General features: G+C 43.4%; 1 protein-coding gene and 3 pseudogenes across 1 annotated transcript; 2 read left to right on the forward strand and 2 right to left on the reverse strand.

The window, feature by feature from the left end:
• Positions 1-607: 607 nt before the first annotated feature.
• On the reverse strand, positions 608-1,284 carry LOC130032469 (craniofacial development protein 2-like; annotated as a pseudogene).
• A 2,123-nt stretch (positions 1,285-3,407) lies between these two features.
• Positions 3,408-10,963, forward strand: LOC130032403 (uncharacterized; annotated as a pseudogene).
• LOC130032487 (mitochondrial import receptor subunit TOM5 homolog) lies at positions 7,984-8,309 on the forward strand. The gene has a single exon (XM_056124043.1). It carries the CDS (start codon positions 7,984-7,986, stop codon positions 8,137-8,139), a length of 156 nt encoding a protein of 51 aa, XP_055980018.1. The 3' UTR covers positions 8,140-8,309.
• A 1,149-nt stretch (positions 10,964-12,112) lies between the features above and the next one.
• On the reverse strand, positions 12,113-25,749 carry LOC130032404 (uncharacterized; annotated as a pseudogene).
• Positions 25,750-26,803: the final 1,054 nt, after the last annotated feature.

Raw genomic sequence — 26,803 nt, forward strand, 5'->3', positions numbered from 1 at the left:
TAAGTGTTCATGGTATAGCAAAGTCTGATGCTGGTACTTAAAATACAATGGTCTGAAGCTCATAGAGTTCCCATTCTCACAGAACTTTCTGAACATCAATCAATGTCAAATATAATTTCTGAGAGTGTTATATGCCAAGATCAAGGAATAAATACAAGGGGGATTGGTGAAGAAATACTGAAATGTATATAAACCACAAGTCTACAATTTGCTCAAGCCGACATTTTGAGAAGATCCCAGAGAATATTTGAAGGGTCCTTGCCTCTAATATTACTGTTCCCATAGTAGGGAGGTTACAATCAAACATCTTACTAATGGAATTTTAATATAAAGTGTTTTCAATTATAATAATAATGGGATTTTCATATTATTTAATCAATTACAAATGCAATGGCATCCAGGACTCTTTCTATGTCTTTATGTGTACTCTTAAATCATTTCACTGCAAAAAAATTACTGAATTTGTTTCATCTGTAAATAGGGTATTTAGAATTCAACTATCTAAAGTTTTCTTCAGATCTGTATTTTGCATCAAAAGTACGTATCACAATCCCTTTTATGTAGTTTATTTTCATAAATTTACTAAATAAATCAACGTTTGGAATTTTGGAACAACAGCAACATTAGTCAGGCCAAACCGCCAATTGAATATGATGTGGTCAATTTTGTTATGGAACTGTCCACTAGGAGACTCCCATGTCCAACGTTTAGATTCAGCCTTCTGGAAATGTGAGTTACCATGGATGATCTTGGTCGACATGATGAACTCAGTCTCTCACCTTGTTTGTTCCATTCTAGGTCATGGGTCCTGATGTGAAGTTCTTCAGGCATCCTTCTCGGTCCTATCTTGGCACTAAAATCACCCACAATGACCTTGTAGAAGGTGTGGTCTTCTTTACAGAACTTCTCCAGCTCCATGTAGAACTTCTCAATTTCTTCTTTGTGGTAGTTGGATGATGGTGCATAGACGACAAAGATAGAAACTGCCAGCAATGAGCTACATCTATTTAAATGTAAGTGTCTGATTTGGGTTGTTAGGCATTCGAACAAATTAATGCTCATGGCCAAGTTTGTGTTGACGAGGACACTGACACCACCGATGCCTCTACTTTCGCATGTTCCAAGGATCAGTTCTCCAGGGTTGAAAATGGTGTGATGTGATCGATGCATTCTCGTCTCCATCAGACTGATGGCATCATACTTGATCTTCTGTGCTTGCACCATTGTATCCTCGTTGGATGCTTCCAATGCCAGCATACGTGCGTTGAAATTTTAGACAGTCATTTTAGTCCTTCTTCGTTTTGGCAGCCTAGTTCAGCCCTGAGATTTTATAGCCTCTCCTTGCTCATCCTTCTTAATGCTGCTGTATTGGGGGCTCTTCCAGGGTCAGGAGAATGAGGTCATTTTTGTTACGATTTTTGGCATATCAAATACACCATGAGTAGCTTGCCAGACTCTGCCATGTGGGCTGGGTACCCTCAGTAGTTTACCGGGATTAACAGATGATTAGAGGCCACCCTAGAAACCTCCGTCATCTCTGAGAGCTTTCTTACATTAAATAATACAAATGATAAATTATATCAAAACATTTAAATAAACACAGGCATCCACTTCTCCACTTCACTAAATTTATATAAAGTCACTAATCACTAATCACTAAATCACTAAACTTCCTGTTAGTTGTCGATTGGCTCGAGCGGGCGCCAGTAACGTCTCCATTTGTCCCTGTCGCGTGCTAGTGTACCCCAATGGCATCTGTTCGCTCCGGGAACATGAAGGGCCTCAAACCAATCGTTCATAATCTTGACGAAGAAGTCTGACCATATGGAAGGTGGGCGGCCATGCGGTCTTTTGACATTCCGTGGAATCCAGTCGGTAACAGCTCTAGTCCAGCGGTCGTCTTTAAATCTCATTACGTGACCAGCCCATTTGATTTTCAACACCTTGGCAAATGAGACAGCGTCCATAATTCTTGATCATCGACGAATGTCAGAACTCCGGATTCTTTTCTCTCATTTGAGTGAAATGTGATATTCCAAGCATAGCTCTTTCTATTCTTCTTTGGGAGACCTGAATAGCATTCTCATCTTGTTTGCGTAGGGTCCAGGTCTCTGAGACATATGTTAATGCAGGAAGAACAGTGGAATCAAAGAGATATGCCCGGAGCCGGAGGTTCTTCATCCTCTTAGCTATTTCTTCGATGTTTTTGTAGGTGTTCCAAGCTGCTCTCTTCCTCCTGCACAGCTCGGGTGCCAGGTCATTTGTCATGTTGACCTCTCAACCTAGGTACACATAGCTGTTGCATTCGGAGATGGTCGTTCCATTGAGAGCAAATGGGGCGTCAGGAACAAGGCTGTTTCTCATAAACATTGTCTTCGTAAGATTCAGCTACAGTCCTACCTTTCCACACTCATGGTCAAAGTCGGCCAGCATTTGTGCCGCTTGGCTGATGTTTGGTGTTATTAAAACAATGTCATCAGCAAAGCGGAGGTGGTGTAGTTGCCGACCATCTATCTTCACTCCCATTCCTTCCCATTCCAGTCGTCGCATGATGTTCTCGAGGGTGGCACTGAAGAGTTTCGGTGAAATGGTATCACCCTGCCACACCCCTCTCTTGATATCAACGATCACTTCTTTGTAGAATGGTGAGATCCTGGTAGTGAATCAGCAATACAGCTCACGGAGGATCCTGATGTTTTGGGCTTGAATGCCCTGATTGGCTAGGGCTTCCATGACCGCGTCCGTCTCAACAGAATCAAAGGCCTTCTTTAAATCAATGAACGTTAAACAGAGTGGCATCTTGAACTCCCGAGAAACCTCAATGAGCTTGGTTATTGTGTGGATATGGTCGATGGTGCTGAATCCTTTGCAGAACCCGGCTTGCTCGCATGGTTGTCCTTCATCTAGTGTTCTGCCAATCCTATTTAGGATGACTCGAGTGAACAACTTGTAGATGACAGACAATAGGCAGATCGGGCGATAGTTGCCAATGTCAACACTACTTCTACTACCCAGCCATCGCCACACTCCAGGATGCTTTCTGGACCCGCGCCGCTTGCGGCCGCGCAACACATCATAAGACACTAAAAACCCATCTCCCGGAATTGTAGTACCATATTTGATAGGGTTCAAATATGGTAACACCTACAAGGGTGATTAGAGGTCGCCCCAAAAGCCTCTATCCCTCTAGGAAAGACTGGCAAGCTACCGAGAGTATTCCGCCCGCACGGAAGAGCCTGGCAAGCTATCCGCTGTGTATTCGATATGCCAAAACCAGTAACTACAACTGGTTTCATTGACCTGACCCTGAAGGCTTCACCGACATGGCAGCACTGAGAAGGATGAGAAAGGAGAGGCCGACAAAATCTCAAGGCCGACGTAGGCTGACACAACGAAGGAAGACAAAAATGATCGTCTGTACTTTCAATGCACGTATGCTAGCATCAGATGCATCCATCGAGGACCTGATGGTACAAGCGCGAATGATCAAGTACGACATCATTGGTCTGACCGAGACAAGAAGGCACGAATCTCACCATGCCGTTTTCGACACTGGAGAAGAATTGTTCCTCGGAACATGCGATAAAAGAGGTGTTGGAGGCGTCGGTGTCCTTGTCAACACAAACTTGGCCAAGAGCATTGTTTCATTCGAATGCCTAACAACCCGAATCGGACGTTTACATTTGAACAGATGTGACTCACTGCCTGCAGTTTCTATCTTCGTTGTCTATGCACCAACATATCATGAGGAAAGAGAAATCGAGAAGTTCTACATGGAGCTAGAGAAGTTCTATAAAGAAGACCACACCTTCTACAAGATCATCGTGGGTGATTTTAATGCCAAGATAGGACCGAGAAGATCAGCTGAAGAACTTCACATCGGGACCCATGGCCTAGAATGGAACGAACAGGGTGAGAGACTGTCTGAGTTCATCATGTCGACCAAGACCATTCATGGTAACTCACAGTTCCAGAAGGCAGAATCTAAACGATGGACATGGGAGTCTCCCGGTGGACGATTCCACAACGAAATAGACCACATCATATTCAATTGACAGTTTTGCCTGACTGATGTGCTGTTGTCCCAAAATTTCGAACGGGATCGGACCACCGTCTACTTCGTGCAAAATTCTACTTCACAGAGCGGGGAGAAAGGGCTGCAAATTTCAAAAAGAGAACTCCCAGAATGACCACCAACTGGGAACTCTTTGGTACTATTGCGGCAACATGGGAAGATGCCATTGTTGACAACATTGACGAGGAATACGATCGACTGGTTCAGCACCTCCATGAATGTGCGAGGAACGCCAAGAGAGAGATAGCCACAAAAAATCGCCTATCTTCGAAAACTCTTGAGCTAATTCGCCAGCGTGGTTTGGCGCATGCCTCAGGCAACCGCAAGCTAACGTCCGAGCTCGCAAAGCAGTGCAGTGATGCGATCAAGGAAGACCTCAAAGAGAGAAGAGCAGAAGTACTGGTAGATGCGGCAGAAGCCGGAAAAGTATTCGTAACGCCCGCCTGTCCTTCGCCAACTACAAGACCAAGATGACTGCCCTCTGACGTCCTGATGGATCCATCACATCCTCCAGAACGGCAATAGAGAAGATTATCCATGACTTCTACTCAAATCTCTTTGATAGCCATGTCCACTTGCCGACATACCAAATTCCACAGGATGGATATGTCGTTCCCAACGTTCTCCCTTCCGAAATCCGACATGCCATTTCGTCGGTAAAGAAACAAACAGCACCCGGCCCAGACAAGTTCAGACCTGAACACCTGAAGAACCTGCCGTCAGTACTCATCAATACACTGACTGGGCTCTTCACTCGCTACCTATCTGAATGCAAGGTTCCACCCCAAATGAAAACCAGCAGGACCGTTCTACTGTTCAAGAAGGGAGACATCCATATAAAGTCACATAACAGAAAAATTATAAGTGAACTGTGATGAAGCAAAATATAAAGCAATATGGCAGATAAAAATGTTCTGCCATTCATTGAACATAGAATATAAACAATATCAATTCTAGGGGGAAATATGATGTCTAAAGCACAACAATAGAAAAAGAATTGTTCTACGTCATGACTGTGTAGAGAAATGAAGATTCTGTTGCACTGTTCTGGATGATTAATTAGGAAACTAGTAGGTACATTCACTAATGCATGATGTCATTACGGCTACAAGATTCTTCCACTTCACAAAATCTGTGTCCAAACACAGTGCTTTTATGCAAGACCCACATGAACACATGAGTACCTGTTTTCACATATCAAAAGAAGCCAAAAGATTATATTAATGTTATATCTAAAGATAAAAAAGCAAGTATTGGACTCAGTAAAATTTTGTAGAGGACATGTGTAGGATAACATTGGTTTGTCCTTTCTCCCTTGCCACAGGGAGCTTAGGTTTATCGGGTTACACCCATCACAGTACTCCCTAGTCACTCCCATTCCTCTGTTTATCTGTAAAGTCTTCTCTGTGCTCTCCTCCCAAGCCAATGAATCACCTTTTCTCCCTAATAAGATTCTGCTAGCTTGTAAGATAAGATCCTTCTAAGGACACTGGACTTGTATTTTAAGTTATGTCTTTTGCATAGTTTACCTTAAAGCAATGTCCTTTCTGTATGGACACAGGAAGACAGTTAATATTATGCTTTGTAACTTGGGAGTTGATTGACTCCAAATAACATTTACTCCTGGGCATCTTCTTTCTTGACTCAGTTGCCCTTAGTTCCTAGCACCCCCAAAGCAGGGTCCCAATGAGGGATTTAATGGACCCAGGACAAGCTGTGAGCTACCCTAGCATCGAAATGGGCCAGGCCAAAGCGCCACAATACTCAACTATAAGTTGAGGGCATGATCATGAACAAATGCTGTCATGATCCAAAAGTAAGTAAAGATGAGACTAGGACCCTGCTGGGGCTAGGAAGACTAACCTGGCCTGAGGACTGTGGAATATATAGTGAGATGTCCTCAGGAAGAACCAAACTGTAAATTTATATCTCTTGCTGTACTCATACATTGTAGCCTGCCCACAGGGCAGAGTCTGGCAAACTCCCCGTGGCATACTAAATATGCCAAATACCAGTAACAATGATGGGTCTCATTCTCCTAAAGAGCCTTGAATATAATCTCCGGGCTAGGATGAAAGAGACGTTACTGGGGCCTGCTCAAGGCAATCGACGAATAACAGGATGATGAATGAATGAATGAACTCATACAGAATGACATTGCTAGAAATATTGGAAGTTAGATTTACTACAACTATTTATGTAGATTACTAGCTGAGGAAAGAACACACCCTTGTTGGGATCCCACCCTTGAGCAGATCTCCTAGTAATCTGGAATAATCTCTTTAGATGAGATTTTATCCTTGAGTTAACTCCTTGAGGAGTGGTCTTATCTCTCTTTGTTGATTTGCTGACGTTCAACCCACCTCTGTGTCACTGCCCTATGTGCTTGCTATATAAACTAAGACTATAAGTGGGGGCTTGGGCTCTAGAGAACAGAGACCGAGGCTCAGGCAGAGGCTCAGGCTGAGGCGCGGGCTCAGGCTCCAGAGGGCAGTCAGAGGTGAGAGTGAAGATTGGAATAAGCTACAATTGATACTGACTAGCCTGGCCCTCATTCCTTCCTTCGTCTGCCCATCGTCATCAACCTCCCTGGGGTGGGGGAAGCGGCGTGAGACCACCTAACGCAGGCGGAAAGAGAGATAGAGTGCCAACGGACTTTTGAAAACACAGAGACGTGAGTGAATCAAAATTATTCCTTCCCAAGAATTGGCTTTTGTAAGCTATGTATTTTGATATCTACTTTTTACTATATTTTAGTGTTACCTTAGACTTCATGTGCAATTGAAATGATCTGATAGGTTATTTTGATAAAAATTTATTTTTATATAATAAATAGTAACTTTTTCTTCACTTTAGCTTGTTGCATCTTATAGGAGGATTCATAGGAAACTTCTGCTTTCAAAAAATAGAGGAAGCCTGTCATTTAAACATACTGACTAGTGGGCATCCTGAGGTACTTGCTCAAGGTGAAGAGGGTGAGGAGAGATGCTGAAAGCCAGAAGGTATGATATTCTAATATGAATTAACTGTTCTCAGCCCTGTATCCTCAGTTAAGTTCCCATCTTCTCTCTATCACTGCTCTCCTTTGCTCTCAAATACTAAGTGTGAGCCAAGGTAAATAGAGCAGGCTGTCATAGATCAGTAAATGCAAAGATGAGAGTTAGCCACTACCAAGCATTTGAGCTAAGGAAATACCTAATAGAAAGGGATTTTAGTTAATAATCAGGAGAAGCAAGTTGGAGAAAACAATTAAAAAAATTTCCAAACCATTGTTGTTTTGGTCTGCATCTCCCTGATTATTAATGATGTAGAGCATTTTTTCATGTGCTTTTTTGCATTTCGGATTTCTTCTTTGAGAAAGTTTCTGTTCATTTCGTCGCTCCATTTTTGATGGGGTTGGATGTTTTCTTCTTGTGGAGTTCAACGAGTACTTTGTATATTCTTGATATCAACCCTTGTTGGATGGATATTGGGTGAATATCCTTTCCCATTCTGTAGACTGTCTTTGTATTTTGGTCACTGTTTCTTTTGAGGTGCAGAAGCTTCTTAGTTTAAGATAGTCCCATTTGTCTATCTGTTTTCACTTGCTTGGCCAGTGGCATGACATCTTTAAAGATACCATTAGCTTCAATGTCATGGAGGGTTTTGCCAACTTTGTCTTCAATGTACCTTATGGATTCCGGTCTGACATTAAGGTCTTTAATCCATAAGAACAAAAGCAACCAGTGCTGGCACGGATGTGGTGAGAAAGGGACCCTCCTTCACTGCTGGTGGGAATGCTGACTAGTTCAGCCCTTTTGGAAAATAGTATGGACGATTCTCAAAAAATTAGAAATTAACCGGGCATGAAATGGCTAGCTTGGAGCGCCATGCTTGGCCACGCTGAGAGCCCGGGAGGCCACTCCGCGATGTTCCATATCGAGGGCTTTGTGCCAAAGCTGGACCCCGAGGAGATGAAACGGAAGATGTACGAGGATGGGATCTCCTCCGTACGGCACTTCCTCATCTACATGGTTCTGCTACGAGTCACTCCTTTTATCCTAAAGAAGCTGGACAGCATATGAAGGCTGGTCATCACATGTGAATGCACGATATGAAGAACCTGATTACAGTTTCTCCTTCTGTCTGCAAATGAGTAGGCCCAGAAAGATGTAGGAGACTCTTTGATTGAATGGACCTAAAAATTCTACTTGTTAAGAAACAAGTTTGACTCTGGTGACTGACCTTTATAGCTGAAACAAAACTATTTTCATTCATTCATTCATTCATCCTGTTATTCGTTGATTGCCTCAAGCAGGCCCCAGTAACGTCTCTTTTATCCTAGCCCTGAGATTATATTCAAGGCTGTTTAGGAGAATGAGATCCATCATTGTTACTGGTATTTGGCATATTTGGTACGCCACGGGGAGTTTGCCAGACTCTGCCCTGTGGGCAGGCTACATTCGATAGCCTGCAAGTTTGTCCAAAGTAGGAATGAGATAATAAGATGTCATAAAAAGATGTCCTGATAAGATGTCGCGCAGCCGCGAATGTGGCTGTGCGGTTCCAGGAGCTGGATTTATAGTCTCTGAGTCTTAGCCGTTGATGGGATTACACGGCGCCAGGGGGCCAGGTGGTGGGTGTGACCCCCGCCTACTGGAATTTGGAGGATCTGGGTGGAGGATGCTCGACTCCAATCTGAGTAGGCTTGGAGATCTCGGCCCCAGAACCCGCGTGGCTTTGTCCCTCTGCCAGTACCTTCATGTGTGCAGAGAGTGGTCTCAGCATGGTGGTGGCTGGTCCTGGAAGTCTTCGGCTGCCAGTGCCCTGGTCAGGGCGGAGAGGAAAGCTCAACCCGCTCCCCTCCAAGGGAGCCCAGCGAGGAACAGCCAGGCGCAGGGGCAGGAGACTGCACTGGTCTCGTCTGGGAGCTGGATTTTATAGTCTCTGACTCTTGGCCGTTGATGGGATTACACGGCGCCAGGGGGCCAGGTGGTGGGTGTGACCCCAGCCTACTGGAATTTGGAGGATCTGGGTGGAGGATGCTCGACTCCAATCCGAGTAGGCTTGGAGATCTCGGCCCCGGAACCCGCGTGGCTTTGTCCCTCTGCCAGTACCTTCATGTGTGCGGAGAGTAGTCTCAGCATGGTGGTGGCTGGTCCTGGAACTATTTGGAACATATAAAAAGATATTTTGTGGTCCTAGAACGCCCTTATGGCGGTGATATTCAGCCTCTGTCAATGTTGGTGTAAGGGTAAATAATGGCAAATTCCCTTTTCTAGCAAGTATCAGTTATAAGGGAATTATGTATGGGGTGACACTGTCTTGTCATTTCTGGTCCCATTTTCACTGCTGTGTGTTGAAGAATGTCTTACAGTGAGTTGTTTTATGGAAGCCAGCACACAACCACAATGACATTTAGGCACAGGACCATTAGTCTATATTTTTAATAAATGTATTAATTAAGAAAAAAATTAGAAATTGAGCTCCCATTTGACCCAGCAATACCACTCCTGGGAATATATCTCAGAGAGGGAAAAAAAGTATAGTCAAAGTGACATCTGTACTTGTTTGTTCATTGCAGCACTGTTTGCAATAACCAGAATCTGGAAAAAACCCGAGTGCCCGAGAACAGATGACTGGTTGAAGAAACTTTAGTACATCTACACAATGGAGTACTATGTAGCCGTTAGAAAAGATGAAGTCATGAAATTTACATACAAGTGGTACTACATGGAAAGTATCATGCTAAACGAAATGAGTCAGAAAGAGAGGGACAGACATAAAAAGATTGCATTCATCTAGGGACATTAGAGTAACAAAATAGGAGACTAACACCCAAAAGTGGCCAAGATTAGTACCAGGAATTTTGTTCCATGGCTTGGAGGCCAGCCACACATGCTAGGGGAAAAGGAGCTCAGATAGAGAAGGGAGAACCAAATAAAGGGTGTTGGGAGGATCCACCCAGGATGGGAGAAGCATGCTGAAAGTAGACTATAGACCGAACATGATTGCCACTCAATACCTCTTTTGCAAACCACAACACCTAAAAGGAGAGAGAGAACAAAAGGGAATACCCTGCCACAGAGGCAGGGTGGGATGGGGGGATGGGGGCTGGAGGGATACTGGGCCCCTTGGTGGTGGAAAATGGGCACTGGTGGAGGGATGGGTGTTTGATCATTGTACAATTGAAACCCAAGCACAAAAATTTGTAAATCTACAACTGTACCTCATGGTGTTTCACTAACAAAAATTTTTTAAAAATGTAAATGATGGAGGATGCAATTAAATGATCCATATACTCCGTCATTCACATAATACATAAAGGTCTGTTCACTTCACTCATCTTCATCATCGGAGCCAGTCTGTTCCTTTATAACAAGTTTTTTAGCAAAATCTTTTTAAAAAATAAATAAAAGAAAACCTTTTTATTCTGTTGAGACGGAAGCGGTCATTGAAGCCCTACCCAATCAGGGCATTCAAGTCCAATACATCAGGATCCTCCGTGAGCTGTATTGCGGATTCACTACCAGGATCTCACCATTCTACAAAGAAGTGATTGTTGATGTCAAGAGAGGGGTGCGGCAGGGTGATACCATTTCACCGAAACTCTTCAGTGCCACCCTTGAGAACATCATGCGACGACTGGAATGGGAAGGAATGGGAGTGAAGATAGATGGTCGGCAACTACACCACCTCCGCTTTGCTGATGACATTGTTTTAATAACACCAAACATCAGCCAAGCGGCACAAATGCTGGCCGACTTTGACCATGAGTGTGGAAAGGTAGGACTACAGCTGAATCTTACGAAGACAATGTTTATGAGAAACAGCCTTGTTCCTGACGCCCCATTTGCTCTCAATGGAACGACCATCTCCGAATGCAATAGCTATGTGTACCTAGGTTGAGAGGTCAACATGACAAATGACCTGGCACCCGAGCTGTGCAGGAGGAAGAGAGCAGCTTGGAACGCCTTCAAGAAATAGCTAAGAGGACGAAGAACCTCCGGCTCCAGGCACATCTCTTTGATTCCACTGTTCTTCCTGCATTAACATATGCCTCAGAGACCTGGGCCCTACGCAAAATTCAGGTCTCCCAAAGAAGAATAGAAAGAGCTATGCTTGGAATGTCACGTTTCACTCAAATGAGAGAACGAATCCGGAGTTCTGACATCCGTCGACGATCAAGAATCAGGGACGCTGTCTCATTTGCCAAGGTGTCGAAAATCAGATGGGCTGGTCACGTAATGAGATTTAAAGACGACCGCTGGACTAGAGCTGTTACTGACTGGATTCCACAGGATGTCAAAAGACCGCGTGGCCGCCCACCTTCCAGATGGTCAGACTTCTTCGTCAAGATCATGAACGATCGCTTTGAGGCCCTTCATGTTCCCGGAGCGAACAGATGCCATTGGGCTACACTAGCACATGACAGGACAAATGGAGACGTTACTGGCGCCCGCTCGAGCAAATCAACGACTAATGGTTAGTTAAGTGATTAAGTGATAAGTGAAGTAAATGATGGAGAATGGGCACTGGTGGAGGGGTGGGTTACTAGATCATTGTATAACTGAAACTCAAGCACAAAAATTTGTAAGTCTACAACTGTACCTCATGGTGTTTCATTAATAAAAAATTTTTTAAATGTGGTGGTGTAATTTTAATGTATGTTTAAGTCATATTGCATAACCCTCACCATCCCTATAACATAATTTCCTTTCACATAATTTAGGATACTGTCACATTACGTGTTCTTCTTCCTCAAAGTATCTATTATTGCATAGCTCTACACTGAAAGGCATCTGGGAATAATAGTTTTGCATTTTCCTAAAATTGTTTCATATGGAATTGGAGACCCTGAATATCACTAGCATTCAAAGTTTGTTACAGATAAAGAATACTTTTGGAGATGGGTTTAAATGAATTGTGGAAGTAGATATTAAATGCAAAGTTGAGTTAAATGCAATGCATTCTGAACAGTGAAGAATATAACTAGAGCTTTGACATACTAGGGGACTTGGTTTACCAATTCTAACCCAGCAGCCACAAGCATTTTCTTTATCTGGATTCTCCAACACAAGATATAGCAAGACGATATCCATGGACGATACAATTAGGACAAACATGATCAGAATTTCCAATACTCACTAGTGTCTTCACCATCTACATGGGCATGGAAAAGCATTAAAAACCCAAGATCCCATCAATATGAAAGAATATATAGGCATCACAGTTAAAATGAGACTCCATTACACGATCTCTTGATTCTTAATGTTATCTCCTTACATATCCCAGAGAATACTGGTTTCTAGCTATTGTGGATTTCCAGTTTGCTTCAGTCTACACATCCAACACTGGGGGTAGGGTGGGGGTTTGAGTTTTTATTTATTGAGTTTGACAAAGGGAAAAATATACCAGACAATAAATAGATGTAAATGGAGAGAAGAAATATACCAAAAAGTAGAGACAAAGACATTAAAACCAGCCCAAAGAGATTATAATGGCAAACTTCTAGACGAGAACATTTGTCTTTGTCATATTCTCCCCTCTGTCCAAAGGCGTAAAGATTAGGGCAAGTTCCTCATTTTGACCTTACCTTATTTAATTTTATAGACAGATGAAATATGCCTCAGGGGACCAATCTACAAGGGGATTTTATTGCTCATTCTGGAACCCACCAATATTCAGCCTATCCTTTTTCTTTCTCTATACAACCCCTTCTAAGGAGTTGGAGAGAGAATACAGTAGGCGCTTACCTTGCATGCCACCAGCCCAGGTTTGATCCATGTATGGTCTCCCAAGTATTTCCTGGATTGACCTGAGCTCAGAGCACTTGAATGGCCCATGAATGAGTGACAGTGGAACTTAACCTCCTCAGTTACAACATTTCAAAGGTTGACATGTTCACATAGCCCTTTGGTGCCACTTTGAAAGTAGAGGGGTGACAGAAAGGGTAAGTAGCAAAATCTGAACTGTCTTCTAAATTCAATATTAATGACTCAGAGGTATTTAACATTTTTGTGTTCACAAATCCTTTTAAAGATCTGGTATGAAAGTGAACTCAATAGTGAACTCAAACTCAACATCTTCTTGTATGTTCACAGCATGTAGAACTATTTAAATTTGGTAATGCATAGTAGTGCTGTAAATCATGTATAGATCTACATTTTTAAACAGTTTTTTCTGAGAACAGAGAATAATAGAACTTATACATCTGTGCCCTTACCTCCTCCTTTCTATTTACTTCTCAGACCCTTTGTCTTCTAGTTCTCTTGTTGCATTATTTTCTATTCCTGGAGCGATAGCACAGCACATAGGGCATTTGCCTTGCACGTGGCCAACCTGGTCGACCAGAGTTTGATTCCTCCATCCCTCTTGGAGAGCCTGGCAAGCTACCAAGAGTATCTCGCCTTCATGGCAAAGCCTGGAAAGCTACCTGTGAAGTATTCGATATGCCAAACACAGTAACAACAAGTCTCACAATGTTACTGGGCCCACTTGAGCAAAATCGATGAACAACGGGAGGACAGTGACAGTGACAAATGTTCATCTTGAGACTTCTGATCTCTTTTATCTCTTTTTAATCTCTTATCTCCTACTTCATATCTCTCACTGACACAATCTATTATTGCTCTCATTTTCTTCATTCCTTTATCTACTCCTTGACTGGAATAGAATTCAGTGTCCAAGCATGTGCCTTCTGAGCTTATGTATATTTGAAGATGTCAGTGGCTTTATGATCTCCCAAGGAGACCGGGACTGGAAATTGTTTTAAAATCTTCCCAGTAACTCTTAGTCTTCAAAAAACAATTTCAAATAAAGGTCTTCCTTTTCAAGTCTTGGTCTCTGATTGTCAGTCAATACCATCTCCAACATCACAGACAAAATAAATACCTTGGAGATGCTCATTTTTAATTTCCTTCCTTCCCAACCCCAGAATTTCTATAGAATTTATCTACATATAGTAAAATTCTTAACTTTTCCCATCTCTTCTCACTGGAAGTCTCTCCTCCTCTTGTCCAAGCATAATCCTTATATCTATTTGCTAAATCTCCTAGACTTTGAACATCTCAAGAATATTATTCCATCAATTATCTTTCTCGTTTATCAATCTCTCTCTCTCAACTCAGTCTTTCCCTTTGTTATACCCCAAGTTATCCCAAATCTCTATGAATGATTCTGTCTTTTCCAGGCACCATTATAATTTATCTTCACTTTCATGGCTATTTTTTTTTGAAATTTATTTTTTATTTATTTATTTATTTATTTATTGAATCACTATGGAAAAGGTTACAAAGCTTTCAGGTTTAGGTCTCAGCCATGCAAATATCAAACACATTTCCCTTTACCAATACTTATTTTTTACCATGAAGAACCCCAATAAAACCCCACCCCCCACCCCTCCCAGTCCCTGTGAGGCAGATGAATTCTAGTTAACAGTCTATCTGCTTTGATTAGATTCACTGTTTCAATAAAAGATTCACCACTATTATTTAGAGTTTACCCCCCCCCAAATCAGACATGCTGAAAAAGCATTGCAAAATGATTTGCTTTCTACAGCTGGGTTCAAGAATTAAATGTTGGTTTTGGATTTCTGCTATTTTACATATTGACCCTGGAAGTATTTCTACTGAAAGTCAGATAGTTAAGAAATTGGTTTCTGTGTTCTGGAGTCGTGGCCGTGCTGGAGAGCCGCTCGTGGGGGGCAACTGGTGGCCTCGGTAGGGCGTGAAGGATGGACCAGAACGCTCCCCGACCCATGAGGTTTTAGTCCATTCACTTTTCTGCTCCAAGCTGCTGGGTTCTGCATTACGTCCTTGTGTTTCTGGGGCTGTAGCCGTGCTCCAAACTTAACTCTGATTTTCAGGGAGAAATGTTGGGTGGTTTACTTCCCATTGATCATTTTGTATATAGAGAGATGTCGCGGGGCCGCGTAAGCGGCCGCGCGGTTTTGAGGAAAAGTCCTAGTTCCCGCATACTCGAGCTGTGCTTGTAGAGGCTTCTGGTCACCGGGGTTCCATCTGGGGGAGGCGGGATGCAGTACCTACCCCATCTGGGACTTCCCGGTGATCCTTTTTGGAACCTGTTTTTTTTTTTTCCTCCGGGATCTGTGGTTCCCGCCCTCCATGTGATCCTTGTCTTTGGCTGTATGTTGTAAAGATGGCGCTGGGGGGCGGGCGGTGGGCGTGACTTCCGGAATCAGAGGTTACCTGGGATCTGTAGTCCCGGCAGATTTGAGAAAAATTCCTAGTTCCCGCAAACTCGAGCTGTGCTTGTAGAGGCTTCTGGTCACCAGGGTTCCATCTAGGGGAGGCGGGCTATTTTTTAAATGTGTCACTGTACATGTCTTACCTGTAAATTGCTTGCTTATGACATATGTTTTTTATTGTATTCTACTGAATATGCTTTTGCAAAGATTATCAGGGACTTAACTGCTGAATACAGTAAGTATGTCTTAGTGAATAACAGACTCTGCTGTTCCCTTCTTTACTTTCTCCACATTTGGATTCTTTGATATCATTTAATCTTGATCATATGCCTCTCGTTGTAATTCCTTTCTTCGTGTGTGCCTGTTTCATTTACTTTTTCATTTTCCTTGTGTGTGTCTGTTTCATTAACTTTCCCTGATACTTTCAAACTATGACCATGATTCACTTTTCTTGAATGACCGCCTCGCCTTGTATCATTACGTCACGTCACTTAGAAAAACACAGCCGGTCTTTCTAAATCAGAGATTTGCATTCAACGTATTTAACTTACTAGATGTCTCACATATATGTCCCACAGATGTAAACAAATTCGGCATGTTTAAACATAAAATAATCTCTCTCCTCATCCCAGTCCTAAATTTGCCAATTGTGACAAATTGACTGCTAAAAAAATTAGTACATTTAAGAATAAAATCACAATGTCAAAGACTTAGTTCTTAATTAAAATTTTAATAAAAGCGCCAGAGTAATAGCATGGAAGTTAAGGCTCTTGCCTTGCATGAAGCTGATCTGGGTTCAACCCTGGAATCCCGCAAGCACCACCAGGAGTGATCCATAAACATAGCACCAGGAATAACATCTGAGTAATGCCAAGTGTAGCCCAAAAACCAAAAAAAAAAAAAATTTCAGTAAATTTCTCTCACATGGTAGCACCATACAGCAGTTATCCAGTTCATTTGTATGATTTTTGTCAATAGCTTTTAATTTTTTCCTTCCTTTTTATAACTCTTAGAAATGATAAAGTCTGGTCATCATTTCTGGCCTGAACTGTGACTATAGCTTCATCCTTGGCTCATTGCTTCTGCTCTTTCTGCTCCTCAGATCCATTAAGTCCACACTGTGGGTAGACCAGTGTTTCCACAACCCCAACAGGGTCATTTTGTTCTTCTATTTTCATGGCTTCAATAATCACCCAGAGAATACAGAGACTCTTGAACTAAGTCATTAAAACCCTTCATGAATCTCTGCTGCCTACTGTCCAGTTTCTTATCCCTTATGTTCCAGCCATGCCAATCCCACATTTGTAACTGAGACAATCTATAAATTATTCTAGATAAAGAATTTTCCTCTCTCCTACCTCACCTCTCCTTTAAGTTTTCATGTACTGGTATTCTTGTCATTTTGAATCACAGTCAAAAGCCATGACTACTTCTATAAGCCATATCCAAATAGCATCACTTTTAAATTGAGGCAAATTTTAGATTATTGTTTTATAAGACAAGAAAGGTAGCACCATGGTTGTGAAATACAGATCAAGGATCAACAGTTAAGTTTCTTAGCAGAAGTTTAGGGGTGGTGGGATGAAAGTTAAACTATTCTTTCTTACTAGATTCAATTTACCAATTGTATCTCCATATAATAGAATGATTGGTTCGAATTATTCAAAGATTTATTCTAATTACCATTATACATATATGTACATACACAATGTTGTGTTTTTACTATAAAAATACTACCTCAACTTTCACCTAGTGTCATAATTCCTATTTTTATAAGTGAATATTAAGGAATTTTGACTTATCATGATTAATGACATATCCTGAAATTACCTACTTCCTAGTATTTTCACTCTTTCCAGAAGGTCTCTAAGAATGAGGACCTTAAAGATTTAGTGACAAAATCTCTAATGATGGCCCTTCAGCAGACCAATATACTAAGGGGGCTCACCTCATTGGCTTGCAAGTACCCAATTTCATTCCTTAAAATAGTATTTTTCATTGCCATAGCAAACACACTGTTTATCAAATAATCCACTTCTGCAAGTATCATTTCTCTCCACAGGATATTTTACACCACAATCTCTATCATCCACAAGCAGGTTCCTGTTCTAGGACTGTTTAATCCTCCCAAGGAAGCAGATTAAGTTATGTGTGGCTCAGGGAGCATAGGCTACTGAAGACATGCCCAGTATTCTCCTGCTTGAGGAAGCATTGCCACCTAGGCAGCAGTAAGAGTGGGCATTCCTAAAGATAGACACGTTTCCTTACCTAGATATACTCCCTGGTGCTCCTCTATATCAAAATCTCAGAAAAATTAAAATCCAGACTTTCACTTTTAAACTTTACTGTTGATTTACAATCATTTTCCTTTTCTATCCAAAGATACATATGGTCACCTTCCTTCCATCCTAGGACTTTCTAAGCAAGCTACTAGAAAATCCTATCTGTTTATCCTGTCCTTGATTTCTCTTGAGGAGAAACTTATACTTGATCTTCTGATCCCTCTATCCTCCAAACACACACACACACACACACACACACACACACACACACACACACACGATCATCTTTCACCAGTCAGTTCACAAACAACATGCATGGCATCTATGGAAAGAAGCATTAGGTCTGGAAGAAAAGTATGGGTTGTTCACATCATTTTGTACAGAAGGTGATAAGGACATTTTCAAGAAAAAAGGGATAATCTGTAATCAGATTACCTGAATGGGTAATCGCACTTACCTCATAGCCATATCATCTAATTTGTTGCATCTGTCCCTCAGTGGTTCTTAGGAAGCCCTGGGCAAAGATGGCTGGGCTAATGCCACCAACTTGCTAGGATTGATTTAGTGCCTGGCAAAGCTGGTGGGAATTGGAAGAGAGGGTTTTACAACAAACCATAAAATGGCCCTTGCTTTTCACAGGAAGCATTCCATTGCTAATAAAAAGGGAGGTGAGGTTTTATTCTATTAAGTTGTCACCTCTGTATTCCTGTTCATATCTGATTACTTTGCTTGTCACTTTGCAGTATACTCATTAGTCTGTCTTTGTAACCTAAAGAACTCAAGAGCTAGGGGCTTCTTTCTCTTTTACACTGTTGCATCTTCTTTCTTAGGTCTCTGTCCAACATCCCTGGATATTTTCAAATGTCTAACTATTCTCCGGTCAGCTAAGTGAAAGACTAAAGCGCTCTTTGTCCTTTCGGACATTGATCCTTTCCCCATTTTTGTCTCCCAAAGTTCTTAGCTTTCACCTCTCAGATATACTTTTCCACCAATTATTCTATCTCTGAAAATATTTATTCATTCGATTATTTATTTGCAATTCCAGGAATTGAACCTATGGCCTCAACATGGAAGGCAGTCACTGTACTACTGACAATGTTCCTGGTTCTACCACTAATTATTCTAAAAAAGGCACTATTTAAATGAAAATCATATAATTTTAAAGTGTGAAGATACTTCCTTGGAATATGTATCAAGCCCCTTTGCTCAGCACCTTAAAGAATTTTTTCAGGGTTGGAAAAATAGTACAGAGGGAAGGGCATTTGCCTTGAACACAGCTGACTCAGGTCCAATCCCCAGCATCCCATACGTTCCCCCAAGCACCAAGGAGTAATTCCTGAGCTTAGAACCAAAGTAACTCCTGAGGGGACAGAGCGATAGTACAGCGGGTAGGGCATTTGCCCTGCACACGGCCAACCCGAGTTCGATCCCCAACATCCCATATGGTCCCTTGAGCACTGCCAGGAGTGATTCCTGAGTGTAGAGTCAGGAGTAAACGCTGAGCATCGCTGCATGTGACCCAAAAAAGCCAAAAAAAAAAAAAGTAAATCCTGAGTATCACTAGCTATGACCCCAAAAGAACAACAAAATATTCTTCTTATATTTCTCACTTTCTCACACTGAAGTTTCTATATCCTTCAGGAACTGTTTAGTATAGCACTATCCCAGTGTCCCACTCAGGCCAAGTGGAATCAGGTAACCTGCATTGAGCCACTGACACATGTTATGATCCAAAAGGAAGTAGAAAGAAGGAGGTGCCACAGAAAATCCAGAATGGTGGCAGGACCATATTTCAAAGGCAACCTGGGTGCATTGTTGGTAGAGTGATGAGCTTAGCTTCCTTCCAGAGGCAGTATGGATAGGGGTCAAAGCAGCATTCTCTGGGGTTCTGGGGACAATGGTTTAAATTCCCAGACATACACCAAGGGAAGTGGTAGTGCAGTCTCCAAGTTTCACCCCAGGAGAAACAGATGACTGTCCCTAGCCAAGTGGTCTACATGGTTTGTACTCTGGTTCTCACAATCATGATCACGACCATCCTGTTGTTCGTCGATTGCCTCGAGCAGGCCCCAGTAACGTCTCCTTCGTCCTAGCCCTGAGATTTTTAAAAAAGTGCCATATTCAAGGCTCTTTCAGAGTTAGGAGAATGAGACCCTTCATTATTACAGGTATTTGGCATATTGGGTACACCACGGGGAGTTTGCCAGACTCTGCCGTGTGGGCAGGTTACATTCGGTAGCTTGCCAATTTGTCAAAAGCAGGAATGAGATGATAAGATGTCTTGCAGCCGCGAATGCGGCCGTGCGCTTTCGGGAGCTGGGTTTTATAGTCTCTGAGTCTTGGCCGTTGATGGGATTACATGGCGCCAGGGGTCCAGTTGGTGGGTGTGACCCCCGCCTACTGGAATTTGGAGGATCTGGGTGTAAGATTCTCAGCCCCAATCCGATTAAGCTTGGAGATCTCAGCCCCAGGACCCGCATGCCTTTGTTCTCATGGACTCTTAATGTAATCACTAATATTGAAAAACTGAAGTGACTTTGTAATTGAAACATAATTTCCATACACAGACAATCATCTTTTAAGACAATCGTCTTTAATATAGCCACAAGGTATTTTAATTTTTTTATTTTATTTTTATAGTTGTTCACAATGGGCTGGAGTGATAGCACAGTGGTAGGGCATTTGCCTTACAAGCGGCCAACATGGCCGACCCGAGTTCGATTCGTCTGCCCCTCTCGGAGAGCCCGGCAAGCTACCGAGGGTATCTCACCCGCACGGCAGAGACTGGCAAGCTACCCATGACATATTTCGATATGCCAAACACAGTAACAATAAGTCTCATGATGGAGACGTTACTGGGCCTGCTCAGGCAAATCGATGAACAACGGGAGGACCATGTTCTTCACTGACCATTCTGTTCACAATATTTGATTGAATTTAATATTCAAACACCAGTCCCACCACCATTATACCTTCCCACCACCATATTTCCATCCCAAGCCCCAAACCCTGCCCCCAAGGTAGAACCGAAACAATTTATTTTGTATTGCTTGTTATGAATAATCCACTGAAAATGAGACAAAAAAGATTTCATAGAGGAAAGTGTGTGAATATTGTTGAATTTCACCAAGGAGCCATGAAGCCCTTCTATAAGAAATTGGTAAGATATCTTTAAAGGTTGAGCCTTGTGTGTTTATATCCGTGTCTGTATAAATATATTTCCCTCTAAGATTTATTTTTTTTATGAAGGAGTACTGCTATTTATTCAGTCACTGATTAGCTGATTGAATTGGGCATGGACTCTACCTTACTTTTTTTTCATTTTTTATAATTTTATTTATTGAATCACCATGAGAGCAGTTACAAAGCTTCCAGGTCTAAGTCTTGGTCGTAAAATGAAACACCTGTACCTTCACCAGTGCCCATTCTCCACCCCCAACAACCCCAGTATACCCCCATCCCACACCCTCCCCCTACCTGTGGGGCAGATGATTTCCACATTACTCTCTCTCTACTTTGATCACATTCAATATCTTGACACCAGACGCACCATTTTTATTTGAAATTTTATCCCAACACTCAGATCTACTGAAAAGGCAACAGTAGACAATTTTTTTCTATTGCTGGTTATGAATAACATATGATGTCGCGTGGCTGCAGTAGTGGCCATGAGATTTTGAAATTCAGAAATTGTAACACTTAAATCTGAAGGGATTTCTGCCAAAACCTGCTGGGTTCCAAGATTTGCTCCTGAGTTTCTGGGATCATGTCCGTTAGGCAGCTTGATCAGGAGCCAGAAAGGCCGTTCATGGGCGGTGACTTGGGGTCTCATTGGGAAGGGGAGGAAAAGGCCGGCTCCACCCCCATCCAATGAGGCCCTGCGTGTCTCGTCACTAAGGGCCCAAACCTGACTGTCCAGTGGCCTCTGTAGGATGGTGGCCACCGAGCCGTCTAGGGGGAGCAGGCGGAGGGACAACACCCTCTCCCTCCTGGAGTGGCCCAGCAACAGTAACCTACATTGGGGTCCAGATGCATATCTGCCAAAAGCCACTGGGTTTCGAGATTTTTTTCTGAATCTCTTGGATCATGGCCGTTAAGCAGCTTGATCAGGAGCCAGAGAGGTGATTTGTGGGCGATGACTTGGGTTCTCGTTGGGACGGGGAGGAAAGGACCGGCTTCACCCCCATCCCATGAGGCCCTGCGTGTCTCATCACTGCAAGTCCAAACCTGACTGTCCAGTGGCCTCTGGAGAATGGCGGCCACTGGGCCGCCAGGGGAAATAGGCCAAGGCACGAAACCTATTCCCACCTGGGTTGGGCCAGCACCGGGAACCTACTGCACAGACTGGATGCATTTCTGCCAAAAGCCGCTGGGTTTCAAGATTTGTTTCTGATTCTTTGGGATCATGGCCATTAAGCAGTTCAATCAGGAACCAGAGAGGCCATGCCTCCAATTATATAGCTGAGCCTGGGTTGGTATGTGGGTGTGTCTCCCACATACCTAACTTTTGGCCGTTTACTTTCTTGGTAAACTTTGCCCCAAGTTTTGGGGGTCTGGCCAAAGGCACAGCAGCAATTTTGGGGTATCTGAAAGTCTGAAGGTGCCATCAGGCTGCTGAAGCACTTGCCTCACAGGTACAGATTGACCTGCTGGCAGCACCATACCCCCGGTTGCCTTCTACTTTAAAACCCATCAAATGTGGTGTACTAATCTTAGTGTATTGGTGGTGTAAAGTATGAGATGTCCAGGAATAGATTCCATCATAGGGGGGGCATTGCCTCAGCATGTGGAGAGTGGCTGTGAGCATGATTATGGTTGAGTTGTGGAGGTTTTTGCCTGTCGGGGCTGGCTCCATTGGGGCAGGGAGGGGTCCCACCTGAACCCCTCTGGGTTGTCTCGAGTGAAACAGCTTGGCATGGGATCTGTTGGTATGGCTATGGTTTCTAGTTTTATGCTCTCTTCCGAGAGATTTCTATTGAGTCTTTGGATTATGGCTGTTATTGAGATTATATGGTGCTAGCAGCAACTTGTGGGTATGACTGCGAAGCTACCAGAAAAAAAGGGGGGAGATGAGGGGAAGGCACCCAGTCCCAGTTCTCTTGAGCCTGGACTTTTCAGTCACAAGTCCTGCATACCTGAGATAACCACAAGTTTATTTAGCATACTCATTACTATAGTAGAATCCCAAAGTATTTCTTTACCCACCCAAAACGTCACATCCTCACTAGCAGGCAGTTCCTATTTCACTGTCTCCTGTCTCTTCAACCATTACTTTATTTTTTGTCTCTGGATTTGGCTATTTGAGCATTTTATGTGAATGAAATAATAGATTCTATAGCCATTTGTATCTGGCATTATATATGTCTGTCTTCACATAACTTAAAAACTTAACTTCCCGTTAGTCGTCGATTTGCTCGAGCGGGCGACAGTAACATCTCCTTTTGTCCCTGTCGCGTGCTAGTGTAGCCTAATGGAATCTGTTCACTCTGGGAACATGAAGAGCCTCAAACCGATCGTTCATGATCTTGGTGAAGAAGTCTGACCATCTGCTAGGTGGGCGGCCACACAGTCTATTGACATCCCGTGGAATCCAGTCAGTAACAGCTCTAGTCCAACGGTTGTCTTTAAATCTCATTACGTGACCAGCCCATCTGATTTTTGACACCTTGGCAAATGAGACAGCGTCTCTGATTCTTGATCGTCGACGAATGTCAGAACTCCGGATTCTTTCTCTCATTTGAGTGAAACGTGATATTCGAAGCATAGCTCTTTCAATTCTTCTTTGGGAGACCTGAATAGCGTTCTCATCCTGTTTGAAAGGGCCCGGTCTCTGAGGCATATGTTAGTGCAGGAAGAACAGTGGAATCAAAGAGATGTGCCCAGAGTCAGAGGTTCTTCGTCTTCTTAGCTATTTCTTCGATGTTCTTGAAGGCGATCCAAGCCGCTCTCTTCCTCCTGCGCAGCTCAGGTGCCAGGTCATTTGTCATGTTGACTTCTCGACCTAGGTACACATAGCTGTTGCATTCGGAGATGTTCGCTCCGTTGAGAGGCTGTTTCTCATAAACATTGTCTTCGTAAGATTCAGCTGTAGTCCGACCTTTCCACATTCACGGTCAAAATCGTTCAGCATTTGTGCCACTTGGCTGATGTTTGGAGTTATTAAAACAATTTCGTCAGCAAAGCGGATGTGGTGTAGTTGCCGACCATCTATCTTCACTCCCATTCCTTCCCTTCCAGTCGTCGCATGATGTTCTCGAGGGTGGCACTGAAGAGTTTTGGTGAAATGGTGTCACCCTGCCAAACCCCTCTCTTTACATCAATGATTACTTCTTTGTAGAATGGTGAGATCTTGGTAGTGAATCCGCAATACAGCTCACGGAGGATCTTGATGTATTGGGCTTGAATGCCCTGATTGACTAGGGCTTCTATGACCGCTTCCATCTCAACAGAATCAAAGGCTTTCTTTAAATCAATGAACGTTAAACAGAGTTCAAATCTTGAACTCCCGAGAAACCTCAATGAGCTTGGTTATCGTGTGGATATGGTCAATGGTGCTGAATCCTTTGTGGAACCCGGCTTGCTCGCATGGTTGTCCTTCATCTAGTGTTCTGCCAATCCTATTTAGGATGACTCGATGGAACAACTTGTAAATGACAGACAATAGGCAGATCGGGTGATAGTTGCCAATGTCATGGATGTCTCCCTTTTTGAACAGTAGTACGGTCCTGCTGGTTTTCCACTGGGACAGAACCTTGCATTCAGACAGGTAGCGAGTGAAGAACCGAGCCAGTGTATTGATGAGTACTGACGGCAGGTTCTTCAGGTGTTCAGGTCTGACCTTGTCTGGGCCGGGTGCCGTTTGTTTCTTTAACCAACGAAATGGCATGTCGGATTTCGGAAGGGAGAACGTTGGGAACGACATATCCATCCTGTGGAATTTGGTATGTCGGCAAGTGGACATGGCTATCGAAGAGATTTGAGTAGAAGTCATGGATAATCTTCTCCATTGCCGTTCTGGAGGATGTGATGGATCCATCAGGACGTCGGAGGGCAGTCATCTTGGTCTTGTAGTTGGCGAAGGACAGGCGGGCATTACGAATACTTTTCCCGGCTTCTGCCGCATTTACCAGCACTTCTGCTCTTCTCTCTTTGAGGTCTTCCTTTATCGTATCTCTACACTGCTTTGCAAGCTCAGACTTTAGCGTGCAGTTGCCTGAGGCATTCGCCAAACCACGCTGGCGAATAAGCTCAAGAGTTTTCAAAGACAGGCAATTTTTTGTGGCTATCTCCCTCTTGGCGTTCCTCGCACATTCAGGGAGGTGCTGTACCAGTTGATCGTATTCCTCGTCAATGTTGTCAACGATGGCATCTTCCCATGTTGCCGCAATAGTGCCAAAGAGCTCCCATATGGTGGTCATTCTGGGAGTTCTCTTTTTAAACTTTGCAGCCCTTTCTCCCCGTTCTGTGAAGTAGAATCTTGCATGAAGGAGACGGTGATCCGATCCCGTTCAGAATTTTGGGACAACAGTGACATCGGTCAGGCAAAACCATTGATTGAATATGATGTGGTCTATTTCGTTGTGGAATCGTCCACCAGGAGACTCCCATGTTCAATGTTTAGATTCTGCCTTCTGGAACTGTGAGTTACTATGGATGGTCTTGGTCAACATGATGAACTCAGACAGTCTCCTCTCACCCTGTTCGTTCCATTTTAGGCCACGGGTCCCGATGTGAAGTTCTTCAGTTGATCTTCTCGGTCCTATCTTGGCATTAAAATCACCCACAATGATCTTGTAGAAGGTGTGGTCTTCTTTATAGAACTTCTCCAACTTCATGTAGAACTTCTCAATTTCTCTTTCATCATAATGAGATGTTGGTGCATAGACAATGAAGATAGAAACTGCCGGCATTGAGCCACATCTATTCAAATGTAAACGTCCGATTCGGGTTGTTAGGCATTCGAATGAATCAATGCTCATGGCCAAGTTTGTGTTGACAAGGACACCGACGCCTCCAACACCTCTTTTATCGCATGTTCCGAGAAACAATTCTTCTCCAGTGTCGAAAACGGCATGGTGAGATTCGTGCCTTCTTGTCTCGGTCAGAACAATGATGTCGTACTTGATCATTCGCGCTTGTACCATCAGGTCCTCGATGGATGCATCTGATGCTAGCGTACGTGCATTGAAAGTACAGACGATCATTTTTGTCTTCCTTCGTTGTGGCAGCCTAGGTCGGCCTTGAGATTTTATTGGCCTCTCCTTTCTCATCCTTCTCAGTGCTGCCATATTGGTGAAGCCTTCAGGGTCAGGTGAATGAGACCAGTTGTAGTTACTGGTTTTGGCATATCGAATACACAACGCATAGCTTGCCAGGCTCTACCGTGCGGGCGGAATACTCTCGGTAGCTTGCCAGTCTTTCCGGGAGGGATAGAGGTTTTTAGGGCGACCTCTAATCGCTCTCATAGGTGTTATCATATTTGAACCCTGTCAAATATGGTATGACAATTCTGGAAGATGGGTATTTAGTGTCTTATGATGTGTTGCGCAGCCCCAAAGTGGCTGCGCGGGTCCGGAAAGTGTCCTGGAGTGTGGCAGCATCTGGGTAGTGGAGGTAGTGTCTGTAGTGTCTGCCAGTGGTGTATTTATCTGGTTCCGGTAGGGGTAGGGTGGGTCTTCTGTGTGCAATTCGATCCCTCGGTGGTTGGTGGAAGCAGACAGGGCAGGGTAGCATGGGGCTCCTGATTAGAATCCCTTTGTCACCTGTGGTTGGTGGGAGCAAGCAGAGAATCTCTGTCCCTGGGTCTGCCGAGCCTGGAGTCCAAGGTCTCAGAGAGTTTCGCTTATCTTGTTCTGCTTATCTTGGCCTCACATGGCATAGTGTAATTTTTTTTTTAGTTTAGTCTTCATTTTTTTTCAGATGTCAGACACCTAAAGGTACTTTATTCATTTTTATTATTGATATGATCCAGAGATTATCACAACAAGCTCCCGGGAGAGCACAAGGCAGAGTCTCCTACCCTGTGCCTGACTATCCACGCCAGGGCCCAGCAGCTGAAGACCTCCAGGCCCCAACCAAGGCCATACTGAGGCCACGCTCCACACACTTGGATAAGCCTCAGGCATAACAGAACTGGCAGAGGAACCCAGGTGTGTGGGACCCAGGGCTGAGATCTCCAAGCCTGCACGGTTTGGGACTGGACCTGTCAGTAGCTAGACACTTACACCCTCCAACTGCCGTGTAACCCCAACAACGGCC

The sequence above is a fragment of the Sorex fumeus genome, unplaced genomic scaffold (genome assembly GCF_029834395.1).
Source record: "Sorex fumeus unplaced genomic scaffold, SorFum_2.1 ptg000048l, whole genome shotgun sequence".
NCBI lineage: Eukaryota > Metazoa > Chordata > Mammalia > Eulipotyphla > Soricidae > Sorex > Sorex fumeus.